General features: G+C 42.2%; 1 protein-coding gene across 2 annotated transcripts in view; it reads right to left on the bottom strand.

Moving 5' to 3' along the window:
* Window positions 1-26,291, bottom strand: part of COL28A1 (collagen type XXVIII alpha 1 chain) — a 105,660-nt gene that overhangs the window by 52,915 nt on the left and 26,454 nt on the right. For both annotated transcript variants that reach the window (XM_030550637.1, XM_030550638.1), the window contains 12 exons: window positions 25,223-25,291; window positions 22,731-22,799; window positions 18,679-18,747; window positions 13,816-13,884; window positions 11,793-11,861; window positions 10,915-10,983; window positions 9,226-9,294; window positions 7,480-7,551; window positions 5,199-5,267; window positions 4,661-4,732; window positions 3,922-3,990; window positions 475-543 (listed from right to left, as the gene is read on the bottom strand). In XM_030550637.1, the coding sequence (XP_030406497.1) occupies window positions 475-543; window positions 3,922-3,990; window positions 4,661-4,732; window positions 5,199-5,267; window positions 7,480-7,551; window positions 9,226-9,294; window positions 10,915-10,983; window positions 11,793-11,861; window positions 13,816-13,884; window positions 18,679-18,747; window positions 22,731-22,799; window positions 25,223-25,291 (834 nt within the window). The remainder of the gene's footprint in view (window positions 1-474; window positions 544-3,921; window positions 3,991-4,660; window positions 4,733-5,198; window positions 5,268-7,479; window positions 7,552-9,225; window positions 9,295-10,914; window positions 10,984-11,792; window positions 11,862-13,815; window positions 13,885-18,678; window positions 18,748-22,730; window positions 22,800-25,222; window positions 25,292-26,291) is intronic.

Raw genomic sequence — 26,291 nt, forward strand, 5'->3', positions numbered from 1 at the left:
AATGAACAGAACAGGTAATCATCAAGTGATCCATCCCCTGTTGTACATTCTGGCAAACAGAGGCTAGGGACATCCCTGCCCATCCTGGCTAACAGTCACAGCTATAACTGTTAGACATTTGTCACAAGCTCGAAGTGCAGACAAGCCTTAATGTGGGGTGGAGGGTGAAACTCACAGGAATGGAACAAAGACCTAGAGAGAGGACGAAAAGTAGAGAAACTTTGACCAGAAGAGGAATCTCTTGTAGAGATTTTGCAGAACCAGGTGTGTGAAAGAGTCATGTAATCTGTTTTGCATTTCTCAAACTGGTCAGAAGCTTATTAAATAGCTAGATTCAGTTTGGAATGATGGAGCTGAGGTATCAGCCAGTTTGGGTTTTTCAAAACCACTCAACCATATTTTTTTCTTTGAAATAGTTAATATTTCTCACATTTCTTTTCAACCAAACATTAAATAAAGAAACATGCTACATACCATTGGTCCCATTATTGAATCTCCAGGATTTCCATCACTTCCTGGTAGCCCAATTGCTCCTGGCTCCCCCTACACAAAAATTTGTATTATTTATTGTCTTCACTCTACATTTTGCAGAAAAGAACCAGCTTCACGTGTTCACTTATTTTGACACCAAAATGACAGTGACTGAAGGTCTACACAGTAAGCTACCAATATTTTAGGAAAAACTCTCTTTCTACCTCACTACTAATCTCCCTGGACATGCTATTTTGTGAAAAAAAAATGTAACTTCAAAAGTGCTAGTTGTCCCTTTGAGAACTAGTTCCAAACACTTCTTTTCATTAAAGAACAAGGGTTAAAATAGTGCTAATCAACGAATGGGCCACATTCACCTGTGTTTTATGCCTGCTACTGCCAGTGTAAATCAGGGCACAAGACCACTGCCAAAAAGCTGTTGTGTTGGTACAAAGTGAGCAAAACTTCTCTCCTGCCAGATGTCCTACAGGAGGGTCAGTATTGCCCAGAAAGTGGCCAGTGCTGGTCCTGAAAAGGAGTTGTGGCAAAGCAAGCCAGAAACTGAAATGATTCAGCTCACCTCTGTTGCAGACTTCCCACATGGGACTTCTGAGGAGCCCCAGAAAGAAACTTGAGTCTCAGTTGAATATTGCTTGCTGTAGTTGATGGACTTCTCCTCTGCACTCACTGATGGCTTGATAGGTAGTTGGTTTGCTGGGTGCTACCAGGCTTAGCTTTGAGCTTTTATCACATAATTAAGATAGCAGTACCTCCCTGTAGCACTGGGGCTTAACCTAGACCAACAGCTATATTTTCCCCCACCCCTTCTTTGGGATCTCTCAAAGATCTTAATTTTCAGCAGAAAGCCTGCAATTTAGCAACACCAACAGAATGCACCAGCAGGAGCTCAAGTAACATTCCTAAAGATTATTGTTATTACACAAAGCAATCACTGATCTGCTGCAACCAACTTCAAAACTATGGGGACACAGCATATTCCACAGAGTGCAAGATAGCTATCTAATTGTTCATTTCAAAAGTCCAGCTGAAGTTACTATAGCCAAGCCAGCAACAGGCAGGAGACTGTCTATTTGCCAAGAGACAGTAAGAGCTGTATTCATACCTTTTTGGTTCCAAATAACTGTCCAATGAATGCTATCAAAGCTGTTCAGTATCAGAGGGTTAGCCGTGTTAGTCTCTATCCACAAAAACAATGAGGAGTCCAATGGCACCTTAAAGACTAACAGATTTATTTGGGTATAAGCTTTTGTGGGTAAAAACCCTCACTTCTTCAGATGCATGACAGAAGATCCATGCATCTGAAGAAGTGAGTTTTTTTACCCATGAAAGCTTATGCCCAAATAAATCTGTTAGTCTTTAAGGTGCCACTGGACTCCTCATTGTTAAAGCTGTCCAGCTGTTTGATATCCTGCAGTTGCCAACAATGGCCAAACTGGGATGACCTCTTAGAGCCTGAGATGTTCCCAGAGTTGAATGATATGCAAACTCATTGTGTTAGAAACTGCTTCATCTGACTTCACTACTGCAGAAATGGCTGGGAGGCTTCCAGGGCAAAATTACTAATCATTGTGCTTGCCAAAGAATTCAGAGAAGCTGGACTTCCGTTCATCCCAATATATCAGGGAGAAATAATGAATGGCTTAGCAAGAAACTTCTGTAAGTGATAGAGGGACAATGAGAAAGAGATTTGTCCATTTCCTAGAAAGTTCTTCCTGAAAGAATAACTTGGTGTTTACAATTACATTAAGCCATTTGTTTTGTCAGATCACATCACTTAGAGGAGAACCTGATCCAAGTAAAATCAGTGGAATGACTTCAATAGGCTTAGCAGCTGGGCTACACTACTATGCAACTGAGATGAAAGGGAGTTTTGTCTGAGAGGAAAAGTTCAGTAAGAACCTCAGGATTTGACTCTGCCCATCAAAAAGCTTCACTGTTGCATAATCTAGCCTGCCCTCCTAGCAAAATATTTCACCTTTCCATGCTGGGAACAGTAACAGGAATTCTCTTCGCTCACTGTAAATATAGATGGCAGTGTCTGTTTCAAGTGAGGGAGGGAGGAAAGGACTTTAGAAGCCCATATCTTCATACCTATCACCTACAGCAAGGCCAGAATCCTGAGATTTGTACTACACCCCATTGACCCAGTCAAAGAATGGCAAATTAACAAGAGAGCAGGCACCACAACCACAATGGATACTATATATGTTGCTCAAGGATGGAAGACAATGGGATATAAATGGCCCCAAATTATAATATGAGTCATTTTTTTGGTTCCAGGGTGATATTAAATGGACTCAATACAAAATAATTATTCAGGGTTGGCCCCCTTCAGACCAGCCACTAGAATTTACCCCACCTCTGAATCCTCTACGCTCCCCCCAACCATGAGGGTAGCAAGAGAAGTGTAGGTACATGAAGAAGGTACATGAAGAAGAGAGTCTGAGAGAGCTATGCTTCTTCTTCCAGGATAATAGAGTCCACCAACCATCTTCTGGGTGTGTCACTCATGTTTGCCTTTGGGAGCTGCCCCTTTGAGCTTCTCATCTGAGCTGGCCACTGCCCCCAAATTGCAATGAATTGATGTGTAAACTTAACTTTTAGTTTCTGCCCTTACTCCCTAATAACCTATGACTAGGCCTCCAGGATGCTGCAAGGAAGGCACAAAAACTCAGACCACCTGACACCTGATGTTCTTGCCCCAGAGGAAAAATTCATTCCCGATCTCAGACTGACCATCGGACACACTCACAGCATCTTGGAAACACAGTTCAAACAATACCTCCATTATCAGGCAGGGCAGCACTGAAAGAAAAATGGCTGCTGCATGCTCTGAGGGTTTAATATACAGGAAGAGAGGAGTGAAGACAATCAACTCTCCTTTTTCCCTTGTCCCACAGCCTACCCAATGGTAGCAGAGAGAGGTGGAGAATCTCTTGCCCCTCTCTTTGGCCATGCACATCTCAGTGTGAGTTTTGGGGTAGGAAGGGGAAAGTCTATAAGGCCCCTGAGCAGCCAAGCCTATTCCTCCCTTCCACCCCTCCTCCCAGAATCTCAGAGGTTTCATCCCTGCTGGGCTAATCAAACATCCTCCTCCCCTGCTGAGCTGATGGGTGTCATTCTTTTACAAAAGGCTGAACATAAACCTTTTAGCTTTTTCAGTAGACATATGAAGTCTCAGCTTTTAAAGGGCCATTCTGACAACATTTACCTTCAATGAAATGACAAAACAGTTATTCTCCTCTATGAAATACGCCACAGTACAACAGAAGACAGGCATACATCTGTATTAAACTACTTGGGCTAGGTCCGCCTTTATTTCTACCATTGCAACTTTAGTTCCATTAACCTGAGTAGAGAGGTATAAGTGTTACTGAGTGATAAATGTTCAATATTTTGGCTCCAGCAGACAAATCTCAGATGATTTACCTTTGGTCCAGGTGGTCCACGAATGGATGGTCCAGGGTTACCAACTGAGCCTTTATTTCCAGGCTCACCCTACAATGAAACAATACAATATAAGTATAAAGTAAATACTTCCTGTATATGTACTAATTTATTTATTGTTCAACCCTCAGTATAAAATAGTCAAAATATTTCAGATCAAATGGGTAATATTTGATGAAAAAACATAAATCAATCCATTTTTCCTCAAATTTGCAAACCATAACAAACCTCTTGAGGAACACAGACTGAACTTCAAGTCTGAAATGAACACTGGTTGAACAACAAATCTGAAAAAAAATTAATGCTAACTCTTGTGGTGGTGGTTGTTTCTTTGCTCAGCTAATAGAGCTATTTTATTACACAAGTGTGTGATCTGAATGGCTTCAGTGTGCAGGGCACACACACATATATATCAAACTACATCAAAAGAATATTAAGGTTGCAAAATTATGCACCCTAACCTTGGGAAATGCCTGAATTAACAGTGCCTTTGCAACATTAATTTGGCCCCTTTATAATAGTGTTGAATTATATAATCACATACTATTTTTCCATAGAACGCCTGCCTTATTCAGTGCTCAGGATGAAAATATACTTTTCTGTTTTGCCAGTTTAACATAAAAATCTCAAAGCTTCAGAGTCATCCATAAATTCACATCATAAAAATTCCAGAGGTATTTGTATAGTGTAGAAAAAGGAGTATAGGAAAGAACAAACCTACTTTTGGTCCTGGAGACCCTTGTAATCCTTTAGCACCAGCATCCCCTTGGGATCCTTTTTCTCCTTGATCACCCTGACCCAAATATAATGATTTAGTTTATAAATCACTACAAAGATTTTACACTTGATAGTTTAAAAAAATCCTGAGTGCCTAAAGTTAGGGAGAAAGATTCACAATTATTTAGATGTCCAACTCTCATGTGTGCCTTTTGAATATATCCTTCTATGTTCCTAAAGCCATATTTAGGCACTAAAAAGTAGCCTGATTTCCAGCTCCCCACCCCAAGGGGCTGAACACATTTACATCCCACTGACTTCAGTGATAATTTTGAATTTTAATTTTAGTACTTGTATTTCATTCTGCCACAAACTCATGCTGAGCACTCTCAAGTTCTAGTGAGATCAAACATTTAAACTGGTGAAGCTATTACTTAAGGAAGACGATAACAAATTAAAATTATACCAGTCATTGAACTGTGTTTAAACACGAACATTTAACGTTGTTATGTTTCTCAAAGATGGATATTAATGATTCATACCTTTTGGCCAACCTCTCCTTTCCCAGGTGGTCCCTCTGGGCCTCTTAAGCCAGGCACTCCTTGTTCCCCCTAATGAAAATCATATCAGTTTATTAATTCTCACATTGATGTGTATGCTACAGAATCAAAGTCCTAATTAACAACATTCTGGAAACTGGCTTGGATCAATACACTTTGCCTGGGTTGAGCAAGGTCAAGCTCCCAACATACCAAAAAAATTTTGTTCTCTCAATTATATCCAGTGTAGCTGAAACAGTCCAGCTTGACAGTCTCAAAAAATAACCCAACCTTGAGATTTTTCAGCTTAGTTTAAATATCAAACAGTTTGGAGTTAGTATCCAAACTTTTAGGTCCCAAAAGTTGCAAGAGAGACTCTACAGGCAGCCCCTTGTTCCTATGCAGAATGCCATTGAAATCAGCAGGGCTCTATGCAGGCATAGATGACTGCCCACACAGAATCAGTTGCAGATCAGGGCCTGACTTGCTTTTGAGAATCATCCATTCACAATTGGACAAATATTGCAGAAGAGAATCTGAAAACATTCTAATAAAAGCTGCACATTCATTTTTATGCTACATGTGACCAATTCTGGTCAGAACTTTACCAAAAAGGAAATTTTAACCAAACAGAAGATACGAGAAAAGAGCTGGTCAGGAAACAGAAACAAATGTTAGCAATTGTTTTTATTTATTTCCACAAATACTCATAGGAATGAGTTTTTGCTTGCAAGAATTGTTGTAGAAAGATACTCTGTGCACACATAGTCAAAAGGGAAGTACCAGAAGCATTTGCACAGCTGTCTCAAAAACTCTTTGTGGGATAGATTCTGAGCTATGCAATTTGGAAGCAGAAACAATGTCATTTAGCAAATACTTGAAGCAATAAGTGTGGCAAATAGGTAATAATCTATAGAGTGAAAGGCATTCGGGAAAATTCTTCATCCAATTGTTTTGAATAAGAACAAATTAGTAAATAAACATGACTGTAAGTAATTCACAAACAGAAAAAGTATTAAATAGCTTAAATTGGTGCGTATAGTCTGCCAGCTCTTGAAAAATCCGCCTCTGATTAGAACTTTTGATTTAAAGTACAATTATAGGGCATGACTTTAAGTTGGGCCTCAATCTGGACCTCAATGAGCCAATTTTGTGTCTGCAAATAATTGTAACTACTTCTTTGTGTCCACAATACACTGCAGATGCAAATGCTAGTTAGACTAGTTACCTACTTGCATCTATAATGAATGTGATAGATGCCCAGCTACTAATATTTGTGCTTGCAAAGAACTGTGGAAACTATGATGAAGATGTAACTATTTGTGGATGCAGTTTTTCTGAAGACACAAAGGCCATCACTAAAATAAGCCCCCTAGCAACTTTTGCTTTCTACAGTTTTTTTACTAAACTCAATGATCTTCATTTTAGGGGGTGAGTGAATTTTCACTAACTTCAATTTTTTATGAATGTGAAATAATTTAACATTAAGTTGCAAAACCTCACCCCTGCTTTCCATCCACCAAGAAAAATTCCATACTTCAGTCTGGCACTAGTTGTGTCCTTTATAGCGACACTAAAAATAAGTTGTATGAAGTGAAAAGTGGACTTTTATTCTTGCTTTTGTAGATGTTTATTGACCCAGACTGAACTAAATCTTGCAAAGCAAGCTGGATACTGAAGGCCACACTAATTCCCCGGTGGCAGAAAATCTGAGGGGAAGAGGGGCTCAGTGACCCAAGATGTCTGTTACCCCACTCTGATGGAGTATGTATAGTGGGTGGAAGTGAGAAAACAGAAATTCAGAGCTGGCCAACACAATCCACAAAATGGACAGGAGCAGGTCTAGGGTTGCCACCTCTACTGTGCCAAAAAAATGAGAAATCCGAGATGATTCTAAAGCCATAAGATTGGACAGCTAGAATTGTGTACTGAGCATCTTGACAGAGCTCCTGGGACAACTACCACAAAAAAGGGATGATCCTGGGAAAATTTGGACAGGTGGCCACCCTCATGAGGTCAGCTAGAACAGCTGCAGTTTCAATGCCCAGTGCCCCTTTGCCAGTGGAGCTCTATGGAAACCTATCCAGATTTTAAACTGTCTTACCTCAGCAGAGCCACTAGGGAAGGGCAGGTACTGGTGTCAACCTTCCCCCAGGAGGAACGTCTCTCCATTGTGTAGCTGCCCTCCTGGGAGCAGAGGGATTAAATTTGCAATGAGGTCTGAATTTGATCATCCTATCTAGCCTGAAGCTTTCACATCCAGCAAACAGAAATACTGGCTTACCTTTTTCCCATTGTTTCCAGTCAGTCCTATCATTCCTGTTTTTCCTGGGATTCCTGGTGTTCCTGGATCTCCCTTAAAAGGTGATAAATATTTATTTCCCAAAAGCTTGGTAAACTCATGTACTTTATACACCGAGGGAGTTACATTTTGGTACAATACTGGTTAATGGGCAATATTTCTGTCCAAAAATAGACTCTTCCTAATTAATACTATACTGATTATCCCAATCAAGAAACCCAACTAATGCATTCAATTTGGAATACATATTTTAAATTTCTTTTTAAAAAACACTACACCTCTATCAAATTAAAGTATCTCCAGATGTAACATGGCTAGCATGTAGCATAAGGGCATGCTCCTGTGGTTATTTATAGTTACATTGCATAGCTAATGGCTCAGAGATCTCTTCAATCAGTTCCTTTAGTATTCTAGGATGCATTTTAAAGAGTCAAGGAGGTGAGGTAATATCTTTTATTGATCCAACTTCTGTTGGTAAGAGAGACCAGCTTTTGAGTTTACACAGAGCTCTTCTTCAGGGATTAGGCAGTGGGGGGAGAGGGTTCATGCCCCATTCTCCCTAGGCCTTTGAGTGCAGAAGGAGAGGGCCTGGGGAGGGGGCAATGCTTTCCCAGGACTCAGCATAGCAGGGAGGGGGACACACCTTGGCAGTTCTGTTCTGCTGCAAATGTAAACCACGCACCTTCTGGGTGTGGTGTTCTGTCCCATGTAGTGGCACTGAGACCACTTAGACAGAGAGAGATAAAATGAGTCTCTCTACAGCCTTAGCTAACAGCCATATGACCTTTAGCTCATATGGTAGATGCTCATGAATATAGCTTCAGAGATCCCAGGTTCAATCCTGACTACCAATGACCGGGGTCAGTTGGTGTTACACAAACACCCTGCCAAGAGCGGACATCTTGTCTTCACTTCCTTGAGTATAATTGCAGCCTTGCCTGCCCGGCTACCACCTATGGTCTAACTTTTGATAGTTCTGCTGGGGCAGAGCCTCACACTGCAGGGGCTGCAACTCTGCTCTGAGCAGAGGTGTAAGCGCGGAGTTTCTTCTCACATTCCCAACTGTCTCCCAGAAACCACTTCCTCTCCCACACAAACTGCATTCCTTGTCCCACAGCTATGGCTCTATTCCAGTAAACCCTGGGACAGGTAGTGCTGGCCTGGAGACTTTCCTCACTAGCCTTAAACAGACTGGGATAGAAAGACTGAGGACTAGACTTTAGGAGACATGGGGAAAGGTTGGGAGCACTCATGCAGTTAGTTGGGTGAGTAATACAAAAGTTACACAAGGTTTTGCTTCTTTGTTTACATACATGACTAATTTGCAAACGTCCTTGAAATGGGATTTGAGAAGGTCATAAAAGAGGAGATAGTGAAGGCATGGCAAGTCAGCCTAGGGATGGGTGTGTATCAGGAGCGATATAAAAGCTGCACAGGCAGCCCCTTCTATGAGAGCGCTGTTTGCTCCTCCCAGCTCATCACTCTCCTATATTATTCAGTCTTCATTAGCATGACCATTGCTCTCCCATTTGCTAGCATCATGCTGTCACTTAAACATGATTTATTTAGCAGGGTGAATAATGGTTGAAACTATTAATTTAAACAGTTGAAACACATTTCTCTATGGAGACTGTCTCTGAAGTACACGGACATAAGCAACTTCTTGCTAAAAATTACCAGATATTTTTGCAGAAAACTTGGCATGATTTAAAAAAAAAATAGGCTCACTTTCGGTCCGGGTACTCCAACTCCTGGTGGTCCTGGATCCCCCTTTTGTCCCAATTCACCTTCTTTTCCCTAGTAATGAAAAATTATTTGTGTTTAGAACAAGAACATCATTTTGACTTTCTAGTTTTATTTTGATGGTGAAACATTTTGTTTTGACTCAATTCATTTTGACTTTTATATTAATATATAAATATTTACACTGAAATGAAATATTTTGGCATAGTGAAACAAAAATGTCTCGATTGTTCCAGATTAATTTGGGGGGTGGGACTTTTATTCCACTGGAAATTTTGATATTTTGGCTTTTCATTCTGATTTGGTACAAAAACTAATTTTGAAATGGCAGAATTATCCCAAGGATCAGAAATTCCATTTTCTGACCAGCACTAGCCTTGAGCTTTTCATGGTCTTAATAGAGACCATATTTCTTGATCACCTGTTCACCTATGCCCAACTACACAGCATCTCTATGGCAACTACAGCAATTGCTTACATGCAAAAATAATGTCCAGAAAGTATTTAACAGGCTGCTTTCAATAAAATAAGCATTCTGTCCTCTTGTGGAAGAACTTAATCACAATGTCTACTTTTGCTTTTTATTTCATCTGTTCCTGCCAATTCACTTGCTCCTCTGCCCATCCTGCCTTGTTCCTTTGCCCCTGAACATTCCTCTCCTGGAGTACCAGTCCTGCTAGTGGCTCTGGTTATGAGGATGGCTCCTGTTTTGCCTATCTTTCTTTCACTTATGTAGCAGTTAGGGTGACCAGATGTCCCAATTTTATTGGGACAGTCTCAAGTTTTGAGTATTTTTCTTATATAGGCTCCTATTACCCCCACACCCTCTGTCCCAATGTTTCACATTTGCTGTCTGGTCACCCTAGTAGCAGTGTCACCTTGTAACTGTAGCTAGGCTGACTTTCTTTCTCCATGTTTTCTTCTAATGCTGCAGACCTCCAAACTCTTTTCCTATGATGAGGATGGAGGGCTGGAAAATCAGATGGAAAGAAGAATGAAAGCCATCATCATGTGACCAGCAAATTCTCTGCAAATCACCAGAGTTCACAATGGGAGAGCCATTAGTTTAGAATTTCTCAGTAGAGTATGACATTTACATACAGTGTCTATATGCCACCAGACCAACACACAACGAATCAAAATGAAAGAAATTTGACTCGAATCCTTGGCTGATGAAGAAAATCTGTATTTGTTTAAATAGTAAAGAACTGCTAGCTTGAAACAATGCAATGGTGTGGTCCAGCAATGGAGGCTGTTAAAATGGAGTGGCTTTCCTCTTCAGAATCTTTCAAATATATCAGTCAGAAATCTCTACATTTCTACTTCATATACTATTAAACACTGGTGACAAGTGCTGCCTTTCATGAGATACAATATCAGGTGGTGTTTCCACAGTAGAAAACTGTCGAGTACTTGAGAGCAAGCTCCAAACATTCTGTTGTAAGGACATATCCATGCATATTCCACCTGCACAGCACAGCGTCATGGGAGTTTTCCTACAAAGACCAAATATGGATTGTGGTCTATGAATGTACAGCTCTGATTTCTTTCCATTGTTCTCACTATGGAATACACTTTAAAAGCACTGGGCTGTCTGACTTTGATCAGGTATATTCCTTGTCCCTTGAGGGGGCCAATAATTTTTTTTAAAATTGTGATGTTCTTGAAAGTTACCTTTGGACCTTGCACACCCAGGCCTCGAGACCCTTTTGGCCCAGGTATACCTTTAGGACCTTGGATACCCTTAAGAAAAAAAGGAAGAAGTTATTGAAAACTACACTTCCATGGGTTCATTTTCTAGGTTAATAAAATGAATTTATTATCCTCCAAAGGAAAGAAACCTAACTGGCTGTGTGTTCTAGGGCCAAATCACAAGCTCCTTGCTCTATTTTCCCTCAGTCGCACACACATGGCTTCCACTGAATTACCCCAAATTCCGGGATTGCCCTGGGTAGTGGTGGGGAAAGCCAGGGAGAGGATTTTTGTCTCCTCATCCTAACTCCATGCAGTGGGAAATTATGCTCTGGCCTCTGAGAGGATAGGGCTACACTTTCACAAGGGACTCATTACTTTAGATGGATCAATTTTTGAGTGTCCATTGTGAGGCCTCTGTTAATTATCAGAATTTCAGAGGCGCTGAGCATTCACCCTATAAAAATCTTCCCTACTGCATCATCCCATGTGGAGATCTCAGAAAGTCTGCTGTGCAAATTATTGCATGGATTGGTCCAGATAATTCACTTTTCTATTGGCTTGATGTCAAGACAATTGAAATCAGAGTCTTTCCATTGATGTCAATGAACTTTGGATTGGGCCCTGTCCGGTATTTTTAAGGTACAACTCACAGTGGTGTTTTCTGGATCTAAATTTTGCTACATCTCCAAAGCTTAGGGTTGCACCTGACCCTTTTCCTACTGAAACCAGTGACACAGTCATTTACTTTAAACAAAGCTAACAGGGTTTTAGTTTGGGCTCCTGTCATGCAGTATATTATGCCAAAACTAGGCATTCAGTTGAATGTATTTCTTAACTAAACATAATGTCAGATTTACCTGGATTCCTTGACTGCCAATTCCAGGTTGTCCAATAGGCCCTTGTGATCCTTCAGGGCCCCGTTCACCCTGCACAGAGAAACCTTGCGACTTGTAAATCACAGTGATTTATATCATCATTTTTAGGTCTGAAATGTTTTCCTAACATTCTACCATACAGATTAACTTGCAAAACATCCAAAAGAAAAACCCATGAAGAGAAGTAATGGGCTACAGAATATTTGGGCTAGCTTTGCCATTATTTTTTCAAAGATCTGTTCTGGTTATGTTTTATTCAGTGTTAATAACAATGTATATAACACCACCAATCTTTGAAATATGAAAAGTCACTAAGAAAATGTGTCTGAATTATTCACAGAGATCAGCTTTAAGGAAAATAAAGCAAATGGAAATATCTCTCTTCCCCCAACTCAAATAACATAATTTAGTTAACAAAATTCTGTTCTAATAAAGAATGAGTAATTCGCTTAGTAATGCATACAGTGAGAAGTTTTCTGAAACTTGCATTCACCCAACCCACAAGGGAATTAGAATTAAAGCAGCAGACTGAAGTGTATACATTCTAGAAAGAAGATCTCTGCAGATCTCTGTGATGGTAGTTTGAGCATGCCTTGAGCAAGCTAGTAATTGCATGCCTTTCAACTATATTTTAAATTACCTGAAACTATTTTTTGCAGTTCCTATTACATGCATTTATTACTATTGAACCAAGTTTCCAATATAACACTCTGCCCTGAATGCCAGTAACTTGCAAACAAGAGAAACCTAGCTGATATGTGCACCTTACAATATTTTCAGTGCCATGCATGGGAAAGGTCAGACATAGGAACAGATTATTCCTGACTTTTTCTGGGAGGAAAGATGCAAGAAACTTTTCCCTGCACAAAGGCCAGGAACAATTGTAGTTCTTATCCTTGAGAAACACGTTGCCTTGAAGGGGAAGAGAGGAGGTGGGATATCCTAAAAGGTCATGTGGACTGCTGCACACTTTCCCTAAGTGGTGGTGGGCATGGGGAGAATTATGGCTCCCAGAGAGACAATCCTTCTCTCATCTCCCACTGAGGGTAGGGTGCTTCCACATTACCTTCTAATCAGAACTTCGGATAAATTCTTCAGTCTAGCATGTAAAAGCAGTTAATTCTGAGTGTTGAGATAGTATGTTATGTAGAGCACCATGACAACCTATGGCATGTGGTGGTAATGTAGCCACAATGTGATTTCAGTGTCTCTCACTGAGATCTCTCAGGAATTAAGAGAATTTATTGTCTGGCTTTTGGCTGAATTTATTTTGCTAGCAGATGGAGATGAATTCAGTGTCTGCAAGCTAATTAATACCATATACCAGATCTGAGGCCATTTTCCAAATAGAGAGCTTAAAGATAGGCTGTTCAATACACATTTGGATGCTAAAAAGTGGCTTTATTTTTGAAAGGATGAGTCCCATTGATTGCTGGTAATGACCTCATTTTCAGCACACATTTTGGAAAATCATGGATATGGTCCATTTACATTGCAACGGGGCAGTAAAGCATCTTGACCAGTCTCCTGGAGATTCCCAAGTGACACAGGGCTGGCAATGCAGACTTTGCATTCTAATTCCTTGCACAGAGGTTGGGGACATGGGCAAAACAAGGGGCTTTGCTCCAGCAATCCCTGGCTGACAGAAATGCCCCTTGCATGCTATGATGGAAAGGTGTCCTGAATAGCACCAGAAGCTGGCCAAGCCCCAGGATTTGGGAGCTTAAATGTGGGGTAGAGTCACCTTTGTCAACTTCTTTCCCCTCATTCCCAACTGCACAGAGCGCAGCCTGGCTGCAGCTGAGGACTGAGCCCTACGTGTCATCAATCAATAGACTTAACCAGGGGCATGGTCATAGTATTAGAACAGCATAGAATAGTTCAGTCCGTATCCAACTATAAGACATTTACATACTATTTCTAGATCGCATAAAGGATTAAATAATCATTACTTTAACTATAAATCATACAGATGTGATTTAAAAAAAAATCCTATTTACCACACCTTAGCACCTTTGACTGATTCTCCTGCTATTCCAATTGGACCTGCTGGGCCTTCTGAGCCTTTTTCACCCTGGAAATGTATAGTATTGATATAAGTTAACTGGCTTTAGGACTTCACACATTTAAATTTCTAACACAAATCAACAGAAAATCACAATAGACGATGTCTGCATGGAAAAAGTTTCTTCAAACAAGACATACTATCAAAAGAGTCATTTATCGCAATGGGAAGTAGCTTAGCTACAGTTCATAAACTGCACTTACTCCGTGAGAACTATTGTAACTTGAAAGGGCTTTAAAAGAACTCTCAGGTTTAGCTAGAGTAAGAAGGGGGAAAGCAATAACTGAAGGAAGACTAGAACAGGCTGGGTGTTTCATCTTTTAAACATTGCAAAATGTGCTTAACATAAGAACATAAGAATGATCGTACTGAGTCATACCAAAGGTCCATCCAGGGCCGGCTCCAGGCACCAGCCGAGCAAGCTCCTGCTTGGGGTGGCAGATTCTACGGGGTGGCATTCCACTCAATCCTAAGGCGGCATGGTTGCTTTTTTTTTTTTTTTGATGTTTGCTGATCTGGCCGCCCTGTAGGGGGCAGTGGCGCGGAGGAGGGGATCGCCCTGCTAAGAGCGGGCTGTGCACTCCATCTGCCCCAGCCGGTGTCAGGTCTGCAGCAAACCCGGCAGCTCGCATTCTTCCCTCCCTGCTGACTGGAGCGGTGCAGAGCCCACCCGGCAGATGGCGCAGTTGTTGGAGCCACGTGGCGAGCGCCCCGCTGAAGCCCTGGTCGCCCCCCTTCTCTCTCTCCCCCACTCCCCTCTGCTAGCCGGGGCATGTCTGCAGCGCAGGGAGTCCCCCTGCACCCTGGCTCCGGCTGCCCTGCAGGTTTTTTTGTTTGTTTGTTTGTTTTCCCTGCTTTGCTGCTCCAGCCGTGCTGCAGTTTTGTTTTGTTTTTTTGCTTTGCCGTTCTGGCTGCCCAGTTTCCTGTCAACCAGCAGTCGCTAACGCCAGGTGCCCCAGAGGGAGTGAACCTAACAGGTAATGATCAAGTGATCTCTCTCCTGCCACCCTCTGACAAACAGAGGTTAGGGACACCATTCCTTACCCATCGTGGCTAATAGCCATTATTGGACTTAACCTCCATGCATTTATCTAGTTCTCTGTTAAACCCTGTTATAGTCCTAGCCTTCATAACCTCCTCAGGCAAGGAGTTTCACAAGTTGACTGTGCACTGTGTGATGAAGAACTTCCTTTTATTTGCTTGATTGAACAGTTTGGTGTGGACTGTTGTAACACCAGTGCACACAATGTGACTGTCTGACATCTTTTCCTTTATAGGGAGGAAAATCCTCTTTGTTCAACAGTTAAGGCACCAGGGAATTGTGGAACCAATAAAATATCTCAGCATGAGACTGTTGTGCTCTTCTTGAACAAAACAGCAGAAAGAGGATTATGTGGGACTGGGATGTGAGATTTCAGTTCAAGTTCCGCCACCAATATTTGGGGTTTTGTTTTAGTTTCAGAAAACTATTTATTAATCAGCACAGTCATATCAGGGCCACCCAGAGGATTCAGGGGGCCTGGGGCAAAGCAATTTCGGGGGCCCCTTCCATAAAAAAAATTGCAATACTATATAATACTATATTCTCATGGGGGTCCCTGCAGGGCCTGGCGCAAATTGCCGCACTTGCTCCCCCCCCTCCACGGGTGGCCCTGGGAAAAATAAACCTGCATCTTGGCGCAAACCCAGTTTTGAGAAAACTTCTTTACAAGGTATCACTGATTCTCAGCATCAGCTAGTGCTAAAAGGCACTAAAGCTCATTAAAAGGGTTGGACATATATTTTCCGTCAAAACTTTTTCTGGATTGAAAACTAGGGGGTTTTAAAAAGCAGAAAAAAATCATGGATAATGTCTGCTTTCCTTCAAAATTTGTTGTGGTATTTTTTTAATTGAAAAGCTGAAATTAGTCTGCCAAAACCTGAATATGGTTTGGGGTTTCAGAAGTGTGTGGCCAAATATTTGCTGCTTGCTGTGTTTGATTGTTTAAAGAAACAATAAAAAAATTCTGCTTAAAAAAAATCCAAAACTTTTGAACCACCTCAGCTTGTGACCAAACGCCTGAGCCCATCTAGTCAGAGATTTTTCCAGGTTTCTGATACTCTGCTGGCTTCCTTGACTCATCTCTGTCTCCATAACTTTGGATTCATTTAGGTTAGAACATAAGAACAGCCATACTGGGTCAAACCAAAAGTCCATCCAGCCCAGTATCTTGTCTATCAACAATGGCCAATGCCAAGTGCTCCAGAGGGAGTGAACCTAACAGGTAATGATCAAATGATCTTTCTCCTGCCATCCACCTCCGCCCTCTGACAAACAGAGGCTAGGGATACCATTCGTTACCCATCCTGGCTAATAACCATTAATGGAGTTAACCTTCATGCATTTATCTGTTTCCTAGAGACTGGCTCCGTGGGGTCCCTCACAAACTGGAGACGGTTACTGTGGGTTTGTCTTTAGTATAGCTTATGTACATATTCCATGAACTGAGCATTTGAGCTTGTTCCAGAATCTGGGATGAGCCAATGTTATGAAAACTGAAATACTCAAAATAGCACATACCTGTGAATGGACACAGGGTGCTAAAATTAAATTAACCCAGGGGTTCTCAAACTGGGGGTCGGGACCCCTCAGGGGGGTCATGAGGTTATTACTGGGGGTCACGAGCTATCAGCCTCCACCTCAAACCCCGCTTTGCCTCCAGCATTTATAATAGTGTTAAATATATAAAAAAGTGTTTTTAATTATAAGGAGGGGGGGTCACACTCAGAGGTTTGCTATGTGAAAAGGGTCGCCAGTACAAAAGTTTGAGAACCACTGAATTAACCCCTCTGAAGCCTCAGGGAATGCAAGGGGGGGGGGTCTCCCTTGGTAGGGTTGGGAAGGATATTGCTCTTCTCATGTGATCCCTCCCCCAGTGGCTACTTTTAAATGAAGCTACGCTCCCCTGACATGAATCTTCCTATGGCACTGAAATTAAATATAGACAATAACTTGGCATTTGAGAAGCGAAAGGGATGGTAGCCCCAATGGAAAAGCTAACAGCTTGGCTCTTCTGCAAGCCTCAAACTGCTGAATGAGCTTTAGGGTAGGGAAGGCTGTGCCTCTGAAACAACCTGGCCCTGCCCCTTATCAGACCCCCACCCACTTCCTGCCCCCCGACTGCTAGCCCCCCCTTCGGAATACCCGATCCATCCTGCTCCTTGTCCCCTCACCCAGAGACCCCACCCCCCACCACCACCCTGGGACCCCACCCCTTCTCCCTGTCCCCTGACTGCCCCAACCCCTATCCACCCCACCACCACTGAGTCCTGACAGACCCCCGGAACGCCCACAATCCAACCCACCCATTCCCTGTCCCCTGACCCCCACCCCCAACCTCTGCCCCCTCCCTGTCCCCTGACTGTCCCAGGGACTCCCTGCCCCTTACCCAACCCCCCAGTCCCAGCACCTGACCCCCAGCTCCTCCCTCACCCAGAGCCTCAGCCTATCCAGGAGCGTCCCTCGACAGCTGCATCGTGGCTCCAGCGTGGCTCCTGAGCTCTGCCCCACCCAGAGCCTTATGGCAAGGGGGCGGGGCTGCGAGCTCCGGGCCGAGCAAAGGGAGCTGAACTCAGCCTGGAGCTCGCGGCCCCACCCCCTTACCACGTGGCTCTGAGTGGGGAGGAGCTCTGGGGCCCCGCCGGAGCCACAGCGCAGCTGTCCAGGGATGTTGCTGGGCGTTCTGAGGCTCCAGGAGAGGGGCAGAGACGGGGTCGGGTGGGGTTGGGGAAGGAGCCTCAGCCATTCTCGTGGGGGCCCCTGTGGAGCCTGGGGCCTGGGGCAAATTGCCCCACTTGCCCCCCACTCTGGGCGGCCCTGAGTCATATGTTTTATTTTAAGATATTGATGATATGCTATAAAGAGATACATGTCCATACAGACTCATTGTCACATTCTGGAGTGCTATTCAGACCAGTGAGAGGTTGTGTCACTGCTTATCCTGTAAACCTGAGTGCCTTAAAATGCTCTGCTGCTGTGAAGAAAGGTGCCATGGCGTCTGATGGAGAAGGTTCCATGCTAGTTTCTTCCCCACCGGTGCTTTCTACAATTCAAATTGATCTGTCCCTGCAGCTTGTCATTGTCAAGTGTCTGTGATTGTGCCTGGATGAAGACACCAGCCTTTCTGTTATCTGGAAAAAACTGCTTACCCATAGCCCAGATTTGTCTGGTTCAAATACATTTTAATAACATCAGATAGAAAGCATGCATAACTCCACATATAACATAAATACATGCATTTTACAATGCTATTAATAACCAGCACATTATTAGCTTGTATATGATATCTCACAAGGCATGTTTTGTACAAATATTATTGTGACAGTATGTAGAGTATGAATGCAGAGGTGCCTAGAGTCACAATCATATAATCCTTGTCAGCATTTCCCAAAGTGGCAAGAAGAATCAAACTGCCTTCTGAATGGTTCCCTCCAGTACTAAGCAGCTGTATGGGTTATATTTTACATAAAGAGCTTTCCAAAAGATACTTTTTAAACCTACCAGTGCTACCATGATAAGACTTCTTATTAACACAATCTTCAGCACTAAATGGGTCAGTAATTTATTACTGTATTTTGGCACGGGTGACATTTCTTTTGGTAGGACTCAATCTTTTTAAGAGAAAGTGAAATATTCAAGAAGCACCTAAAATGTCTTGGAGTCTATGCCCCACTGACTGGCTTTCAATATTGTGTTCCTAAATCACTCAGGCACTTTTTGAAAACCACAATGACCATATTTAAGAATTTTAGTGTAACATTTACCTTCTGGCCTGGAATGCCTTCTCCTGGGGGACCTCTTTCACCTTGTACACCCTCAGGACCACGAGGCCCCTGATGTTAAAAAAAAAAAAAGAGCAGCTTCAGATGGCATGTGCAATTAAATATTTCCTTATTGATGCTATTTCAGGTACACGAGTACCATCCCATCTGTCATGGAGCTGAGAACTGCAAGGGCTACAAGAAGTTCTGCAACAGTCTACTTGAAAAATTGGGTTTGTTTATTCTGGAGAAGAGAGGCCTGAGGGGGGACATAACAGTTTTCAAGTACATAAAAGGTTGTTATAAAGAGGAGGGCAATAAACTGTTCTTCATGGTACTGAAGGTAGTGTAGAACACAACAGGAAGGACAAGAAGTAATAGGCTTAGTATAGAGCAAGAGCAATTTAGATTAGATATTAGGAAAAACTTTCTAACTATAAGGGTAGTTAAGTTCTGGGATAGGCTTCTAGGGAGATTCTGGAATCCCCATCATTCGAGGTTTTTAAGAAAAGTTGGACAAACACCTGTCAGGAATGGTCTAGGTTTACTTGGTCCTGCCTCAGTGCAGAATGCTGGACTTTTTATGACATCTCAAGTTCTCATCCAGCTCTACATTTCTATGATTAAGAGACGTTTACAAAGATTTTCCACAATATTTTGTTTGTATTGTTGGTCATATTTCATAATTGCTACAGCAGTATTTTTAATTCCAATTTACTGAAAGAAAGAAAGTTTTCCCCAGAAGAACTACTCTGTGAGAAGGCAAAGGGGAAGAGAGTTATTATTCTTGAAAGTGTCCATGGCGTCATTAATCAAGTGATGTTATAGCATCATTTTTGAGGTCAGTACAGGAATTATCATCTCTGAGTAAGATACAGTGGTCACAATTATAGAGTTGGCATGTCAATAGTATCTGAGAGAGTTCAAAGTTATTTCCCATAATTAAAATGTGTGTGGTAACATCTACTGATCCATAATACCAAGCTATATTACTCTTCTGTTTGGCAATATCAAACTTCTCTGAATTGCTTTAACTAGTGCCTACCATCAGAGGCAACTGAAGTGTGCCTTATATGGTCTGTTTGTGTATTGCTATATGTGTACTATCATTAGGATTCTGGAAATGAAGAAAGATGGCAATCACTTATTCTGCTTTGTTTGGAAAAAATTCTCTACAAAACCCAAATGTGAGAGTGTGATGATTTAAATTAAGAATAATTTTTGATTGTATATGTAAAGTAAATTCAAAGTCCATATTCTTATATGAGTAAAACATACGACAAGCCAAGCTGAAGTGCATGGTTTCCAACAGAGTGCAAATAACTTATTACTGGAGAAATGGTGGAATGATAAAATGATAAAAAAGAAATGGCAAAGCATAGAAATTCAGAGGCTGCTCTTAAAAAGAATAGCCAATTTTGCCTTAGATAAACACTGAAGTAACTTTCTATTTGTAGCGTTCTTTTCTCTTCCCTAGAATTCATTTATCTAACCTACACTTATCTCCAGAGATGGAGATTCCACAACCTCCCTAGGCAATTTATTCCAGCGTTTAACCACCCTGACAGTTAGGAACTTTCTCCTAATGTCCAACCTAAACCTCCCTTGCTGTAGTTTAAGCCCATTGCTTCTTGTTCTATCCTTAGAAGCTAAGGTGAACAAGTTTTCTGCCACCACCTTATGACACCCTTTTAGATACCTTAAAACTGCTATCATATCCCCTCTCAGTCGTCTCTTTTCCAAACTAAACAAACCCAGTTCTTTCAGCCTTCCTTCATAGGTCATGTTCTCTAGACCTTTAATCATTCATGTTGCTCTTCTCTGGACCCTCTCCAATTTCTCCACATCATTCTTGAAATGCGGTGCCCAGAATTAGACACAATACTCCAGTTGAGGCCTAACCAGCGCAGAGAAGAGCAGAAGAATGGCTTCTTGTGTCTTGCTCACAACACACCTGTTAATGCATCCCAGAATCACGTTTGCTTTTTTTGCAACAACATCACGCTGTCAACTCATATTTAGCTTGTGGTCCACTATAACCTCTAGATCCCTTTCTGCCATACTCCTCCTTAGACAGTCTCTTCCCATTCTGTCTGTGTGAAATTGATTGTTCCTTCCTAAGTGGAGCACTTTGCATTTGTCTTTATTAAACTTCATCCTGTTTACCTCAGACCATTTCTCCAATTTGTCCAGATCACTTTGAATTATGACCCTATCCTCCAAAGCAGTTGCAATCCCTCTCAGTTTGGTATCATCTGCAAACTTAATAAGCATGCTTTCTTTGCCAATATCTAAGTTGTTGATGAAGATATTGAACAGAGCTGGTCCCAGAACAGACCCCTGAAGAACCCCATTTGTTATACCTTTCCAACAAGATTGGGAATCATTAATAACTACTCTCTGAGTATGGTTATCCAGCCAGTTATGCCTCCACCTTATAGTAGCCCCATCTAAGTTGTATTTGCCTAGTTTATTGATAAGAATATCATGTGAGACTGTATCAAATGCCTTACTAAAGTCTAGGTATACCACATCCACCACTTCTCTCTTATCCACAAGACTCGTTATCCTATCAAAGAAAGCTATCAGATTGGTTTGACATAATTTGTTCTTTACAAATCCATGCTGGCTATTCCCTCTCAGCTTTATAACACAGTATACATTTAAAACAGACAATTTAATACTGGTACACAGCGATGATGATTGTGAAACTTGGCTGAGGTGATGAAGTCAGAGGGTGGGATATTTCCCAGGAAATGCCTTACTGCTAAATGATGAACTAGCAATTGGCTGAGCCCTCAAGGGTTAACGTGCTGTTAATGTAGCCTCACACTCCACAAGGCAGCACGGAGGGAGGGGAGACAGCGTGGCAAACAGAGACAGAGACGCACACCATGTGTGTGAGAGAGAGATGCGCATTACTCCTTTAAGTACACTGACGCCACTCTAAGTAGCAGGATTGGAGGCCTTTTTAAGTAGATTAGCAAGCTGAGATGGCAGCTGCTGTCCGGAAGCTCCCTCTGTCCTGAGCCCTCTCGTGTGTCCCCCCTGCTCTATGGAAGATGGGGTAAGCGGGGTGCAGGAGCAGAGGGGAGGGGGACACCCTGACATTATCCCCCTCTCTCCCACACCCCCGCACAGCAAGCAGGAGGCTCTGGGGAGCAGGTCCAAGGGAGAGGACAGGAGCAGCACACAGCAGTGGGGGGAGGGACAGCTGAAGCCCTGCAATTGATAGCCTGCTGGTCAGCTGCTGCACAGGGAACTTAGGGGAATGGGGAGCTGGTAGGTGGGCTGCCGGTCCACCCTGGTTCCAAGCCACCAGCTAGGTGCAATGGGCTGCTCTTCCTTCAAGCAGTGGACAAAGCAGGCAGCTGCCAAATAATGTTATAAGGGAGCATTGCACAACTTTAAACGAGCATGTTCTCTAATTGATCAGCAACGTAACAACATTAACCAGGATGACTTTAAGTGAGGAGTTATTATACAAGTTTCTTCTCTTTTTCTTTATAACCAAAGAAATACAAGAACTAGTTTGAAACCAGGAACTGAGACCCCGAGACTGACAGTGGCACAGAAACATTTAAAGATATGTGGCATCTAAATAACCGTTCCAGACCAGCTGTGTTGATGTACTTAAGTTACACACAGGTACACAGGAATGACCCAACTTTTGATTCTTTAAAGATATATTTTTATCTCAGACCGTTCTAAAGTGTTTTTCTCCTTAACATCAACCAGAAGAAAAGCATAGATACAAATTCGCATCTAGAGTCTTATTGAAAACCAGGCCCTAAGAGGCTGTTGAGCTGGGATCAGGCAATCAAATTTTTCTTTGTTTCATATTCTTTAGAGATGGCACTTCCTCCTGGCTCAGCTCTGCTACATGCAGTTGTTATTGCAACAGTTACTAACACATCCACTCACTTTCATTGTCCCAGCAGCAGGTACAGAGTGGGCCAGTCAATATGACCACAATCTATCAAACAAGTTCACTTAGATATCTTGTATTGTTTTAAATTTCTAACATGTTATACAGAACTGTCCTGTCCACTTACAGTTAATCCTGGCTCACCAATTCCAGTAGGCCCTGGAGGCCCAATTCTTCCTTCCTGGCCTCTATCACCCTATTGGGAAGGAATTTCAGAGATGTTACTTATTGTTTTATTAGAGTGTGACTTTCAAAAGCACCCAAGTGACTGGGACTAAGTGACTTTTGAAAATGGGACTTAGCACTCTGGAGCCTAAGTTTCATTGAAAGTCAGGGGGACTTAGGTTCCCAACTCATTTGGGCACTTTTGAAAATTTTACTCATAGGTGAGGTATAATGCACCATATAATGTCCCCTGGTGGCACTGAAATGAAACCACTAGCATCTATTAATGAACAGTTAATATGAACTATAATTTAGGAGCATAAAAAAGTCATCTTCATTTATCTTAGGGCTAGACTGTAGCCGATCCTACATGCCAATGGAAACACAGTAAGGGGATAATAGGCACCTGCTTATACTCATGCACCAGTACATGGTACCATCACAGCCAGCACACAGGGAGTATCAGGCTCCACAGAGCCATTGCATCCCCCACTCTATATAAGGGTATGGCTACACTTACAGTTGTACAGCGCTGGGAGTTACAGCTGACTTCGTACAGCGCTGCAGTGTGGCCACATTTGCAGCACTGTTGGGAGTGGTGCATTGTGGACAGCTATCCCAGCATTCAAGTGGCTGCAACGTACTTTTCAAAACAGGGGGGTGGGGTGGAGTGTGACAGGGAGCGTGGGGGAGACAGAGAGAGTGGATTTTTGGAGCTGACACTGTTCTCAGCTCCCTGCCTTGCAAATTCTAAGGACTGGAAGATACACAGCACCTACCTTCAATCATTTTAAAAGTTCTGACCCCTTCCCCCACCCCTCTTTTATTCACTAAATGCAAATTATGCACTCCTAAATAGCCTTCAGACCACATAAGCAGCTGCTCAACATGGACTCTCCCCTCCCCCTCTGCCGTGTGACTTCTCTCTTCAAGCAAACAGCTGTGAACCTTCCAAAGCAATTCCCCTGCCTGCCTCTGCTTGCTGGCTGGAGCAAACAGCAGCTGTGTTTGTTTTTTAGATAAGCAGCTCAGGGGAGCTCAGAGTTCAGCCATTCTTCCGGTTTGCTGTGAGCAGGCATTCTGGGATACCCCCTAATACCCTGGAGGCCAATAACAGCACTTTTGGTGGCCACACTTGATGAGCAGCGCTGCATCACCAGCGCTGCAGTCATTACACCCCAAGCAGACCAGGTGTACAGCCAGCGCTGCAGCCAGGGAGTTGCAGCGCTGGATGTGCCTTGCAGGTGTGGACAGTTACTAAGTTGCAGCGCTGTAAACCCACAACCAGCACTGCAACTCTCCAGTATAGCCAAGCCCTAAGGCAGTAGAGAGTTGGCATAGCAGTCCAGTACATTGGGCAGCATATGCCACACTGGGTGTAAACCTGGTACAGTGTAGTTCCTCTACAGAGCATCATGGCGCTTGGGAGGGACACCATGACTCCCTAATCCACAATTTACCTCCTGGACTGCGGCAAAAGCAGCACGACAATGCTCTGCTCCTTCATCTGGGCAAATTACAAAATGATTATGTAGCCCTCAAGCTGCACACATTGAATGTATTCCAGCATCTCGCACTGTTCCACAGCACAGAAAACACCCATGAGTTCCACGGATGCAGGGAAAAGAGCAATAAAACCTTACAGGTATGTTGTTCTAGGCATTGGCCCTTTGTCTGTACAGTACAGAAGATACACGGCCTAGTAATTTTTGAAGAATTAGCACCAGAAGTAATCTTTGACTCAAACAAGATGCAGGAATGAATCTGTGCATGAGAGAAAATAGCAGGGAATCTCCATCTCCCAACTAAGAAATATGGGAGAAATCAGTCATTTATTCTCTAACAAGTTTTTGGTTCCCTTGTCTCTGGCCATATATAGTGTGTGTAAAAGCAGTCAAGGTATATTTATACACTTTACATAAATATGCATAATGGCACAGGATTGGAGGCAGACCATGTGTACTTCAGCCATGAAACTGATCTCGCCTCTACTGATTTCAGTAGTTACTTCTGATTTTCACTGCTGTTGGTGAGATTATAATCAGGCTTTGGGATGGCTGAAAGGCAACTCAGCTACCTCCATCCTATGCAAGTGTGTAAACTTCTGAAGTTATATACTCTTCCATTTCAAATAATAACAACTCACTTGTTATGGCAGTAAACTCAAGCTAACTTTCATTAAAATATACTACAAAGGATTCACATAGAGACTGCATCATGATAGGAAACGTATTGTATTACTGATGGCACCTTAGAGACTAACAAATTTATCTGAGCACAAGCTTTCATGGGCTACAGCCCACTTCATCAGATGCATAGAATGGAACAAATAGTAAGAAGATATGTATACATACAGAGAACATTAGTCTCTAAGGTGCTACAAGTACTCCTGTTCTTTTTGCGGATACAGATTAACACAGCTGCTACTCTGAAACCTGTATTATTGATGATTACCTTAGGTCCTTGAAGTCCAACACCAGGGAGTCCAATGGGACCATAAGAACCTCTAGGACCTGGCTCTCCCTAAAGAAACAAAAGAAGTTAAGAGACAACAAAGTGTTTATGATACTTTGATAATATTCCCCACAATATGTGTCCCTAGTGTCATTACAGATGGGAAAATACGTATTTACTTACAAGAACATTTCTGATCTAAGGAAATGAGTTCCAAAATTAATAGAAGTCATGGCTGAAGTCCCAGTCCCACTGAAGTCACTGGGAGTTTTGTCATTGACATCACTGGGGTCAGGATGTCACTGCATAAATCTAACCAATCTGAAAATAATGAGACCACAGGATTTCCTTTGCAAACATACACTCCAAATTGTGGTTGTTTTTTATGCTGGGTCCTTGGTCATTGGCCTTATTTGGTAACTTGATGTGTGTTGCTCAGTCCTTCGCTCTTTCTTTTGGGGATTAGGAAGTATTTATGCCTTAACTGTTGAGCTTAATATCTCCCCGCACTGCTGACTGTATATTATAGCTCCTCCATAAATCTTAGTCATTCTCTGATTCTCAAGTGTTCTTAGTGTGATTCTAAATCCAGTTAAGGTAGGTTTCACTAACAAAAATGAGATCTGTAGACAATTAGTTCTGATGTGTTATCTAACAAATACTTAAATCACTGACTTAAAACATCATTAGGATTTAATTTAAACCAAATAAACTCAACATTAAGACAAATATTTTGTTTGGCTGCCTTGGTGATAAACCCATTTATACACTAATAGAGTCTTAATCTACTCTAACATTACCTGATATTGCCAGGGTCTCTGAATATGAATGTACCTGATGTTTGATACAATACATACTGTGGTAACAAGGTGCATTGACCTCGGTGGCTGCAGCTGCCTACCCCAATAGTTAATTTGGGCCAGTGTGTTGAGATCAGGACAGCTTTTGGATTTCCTTTCTTTTTTGGTTTCTCAGACCCTTACCCTTGTTCAGTGGCATGTACTTAATTCTATCTAGTGGCCTTTTTTAAGAATACTAAAATTAAAAAAAGAACAATACCCCTTATTGT

The sequence above is a fragment of the Gopherus evgoodei genome, chromosome 2, assembly GCF_007399415.2.
Source record: "Gopherus evgoodei ecotype Sinaloan lineage chromosome 2, rGopEvg1_v1.p, whole genome shotgun sequence".
In the NCBI taxonomy this organism is placed as follows: domain Eukaryota; kingdom Metazoa; phylum Chordata; order Testudines; family Testudinidae; genus Gopherus; species Gopherus evgoodei.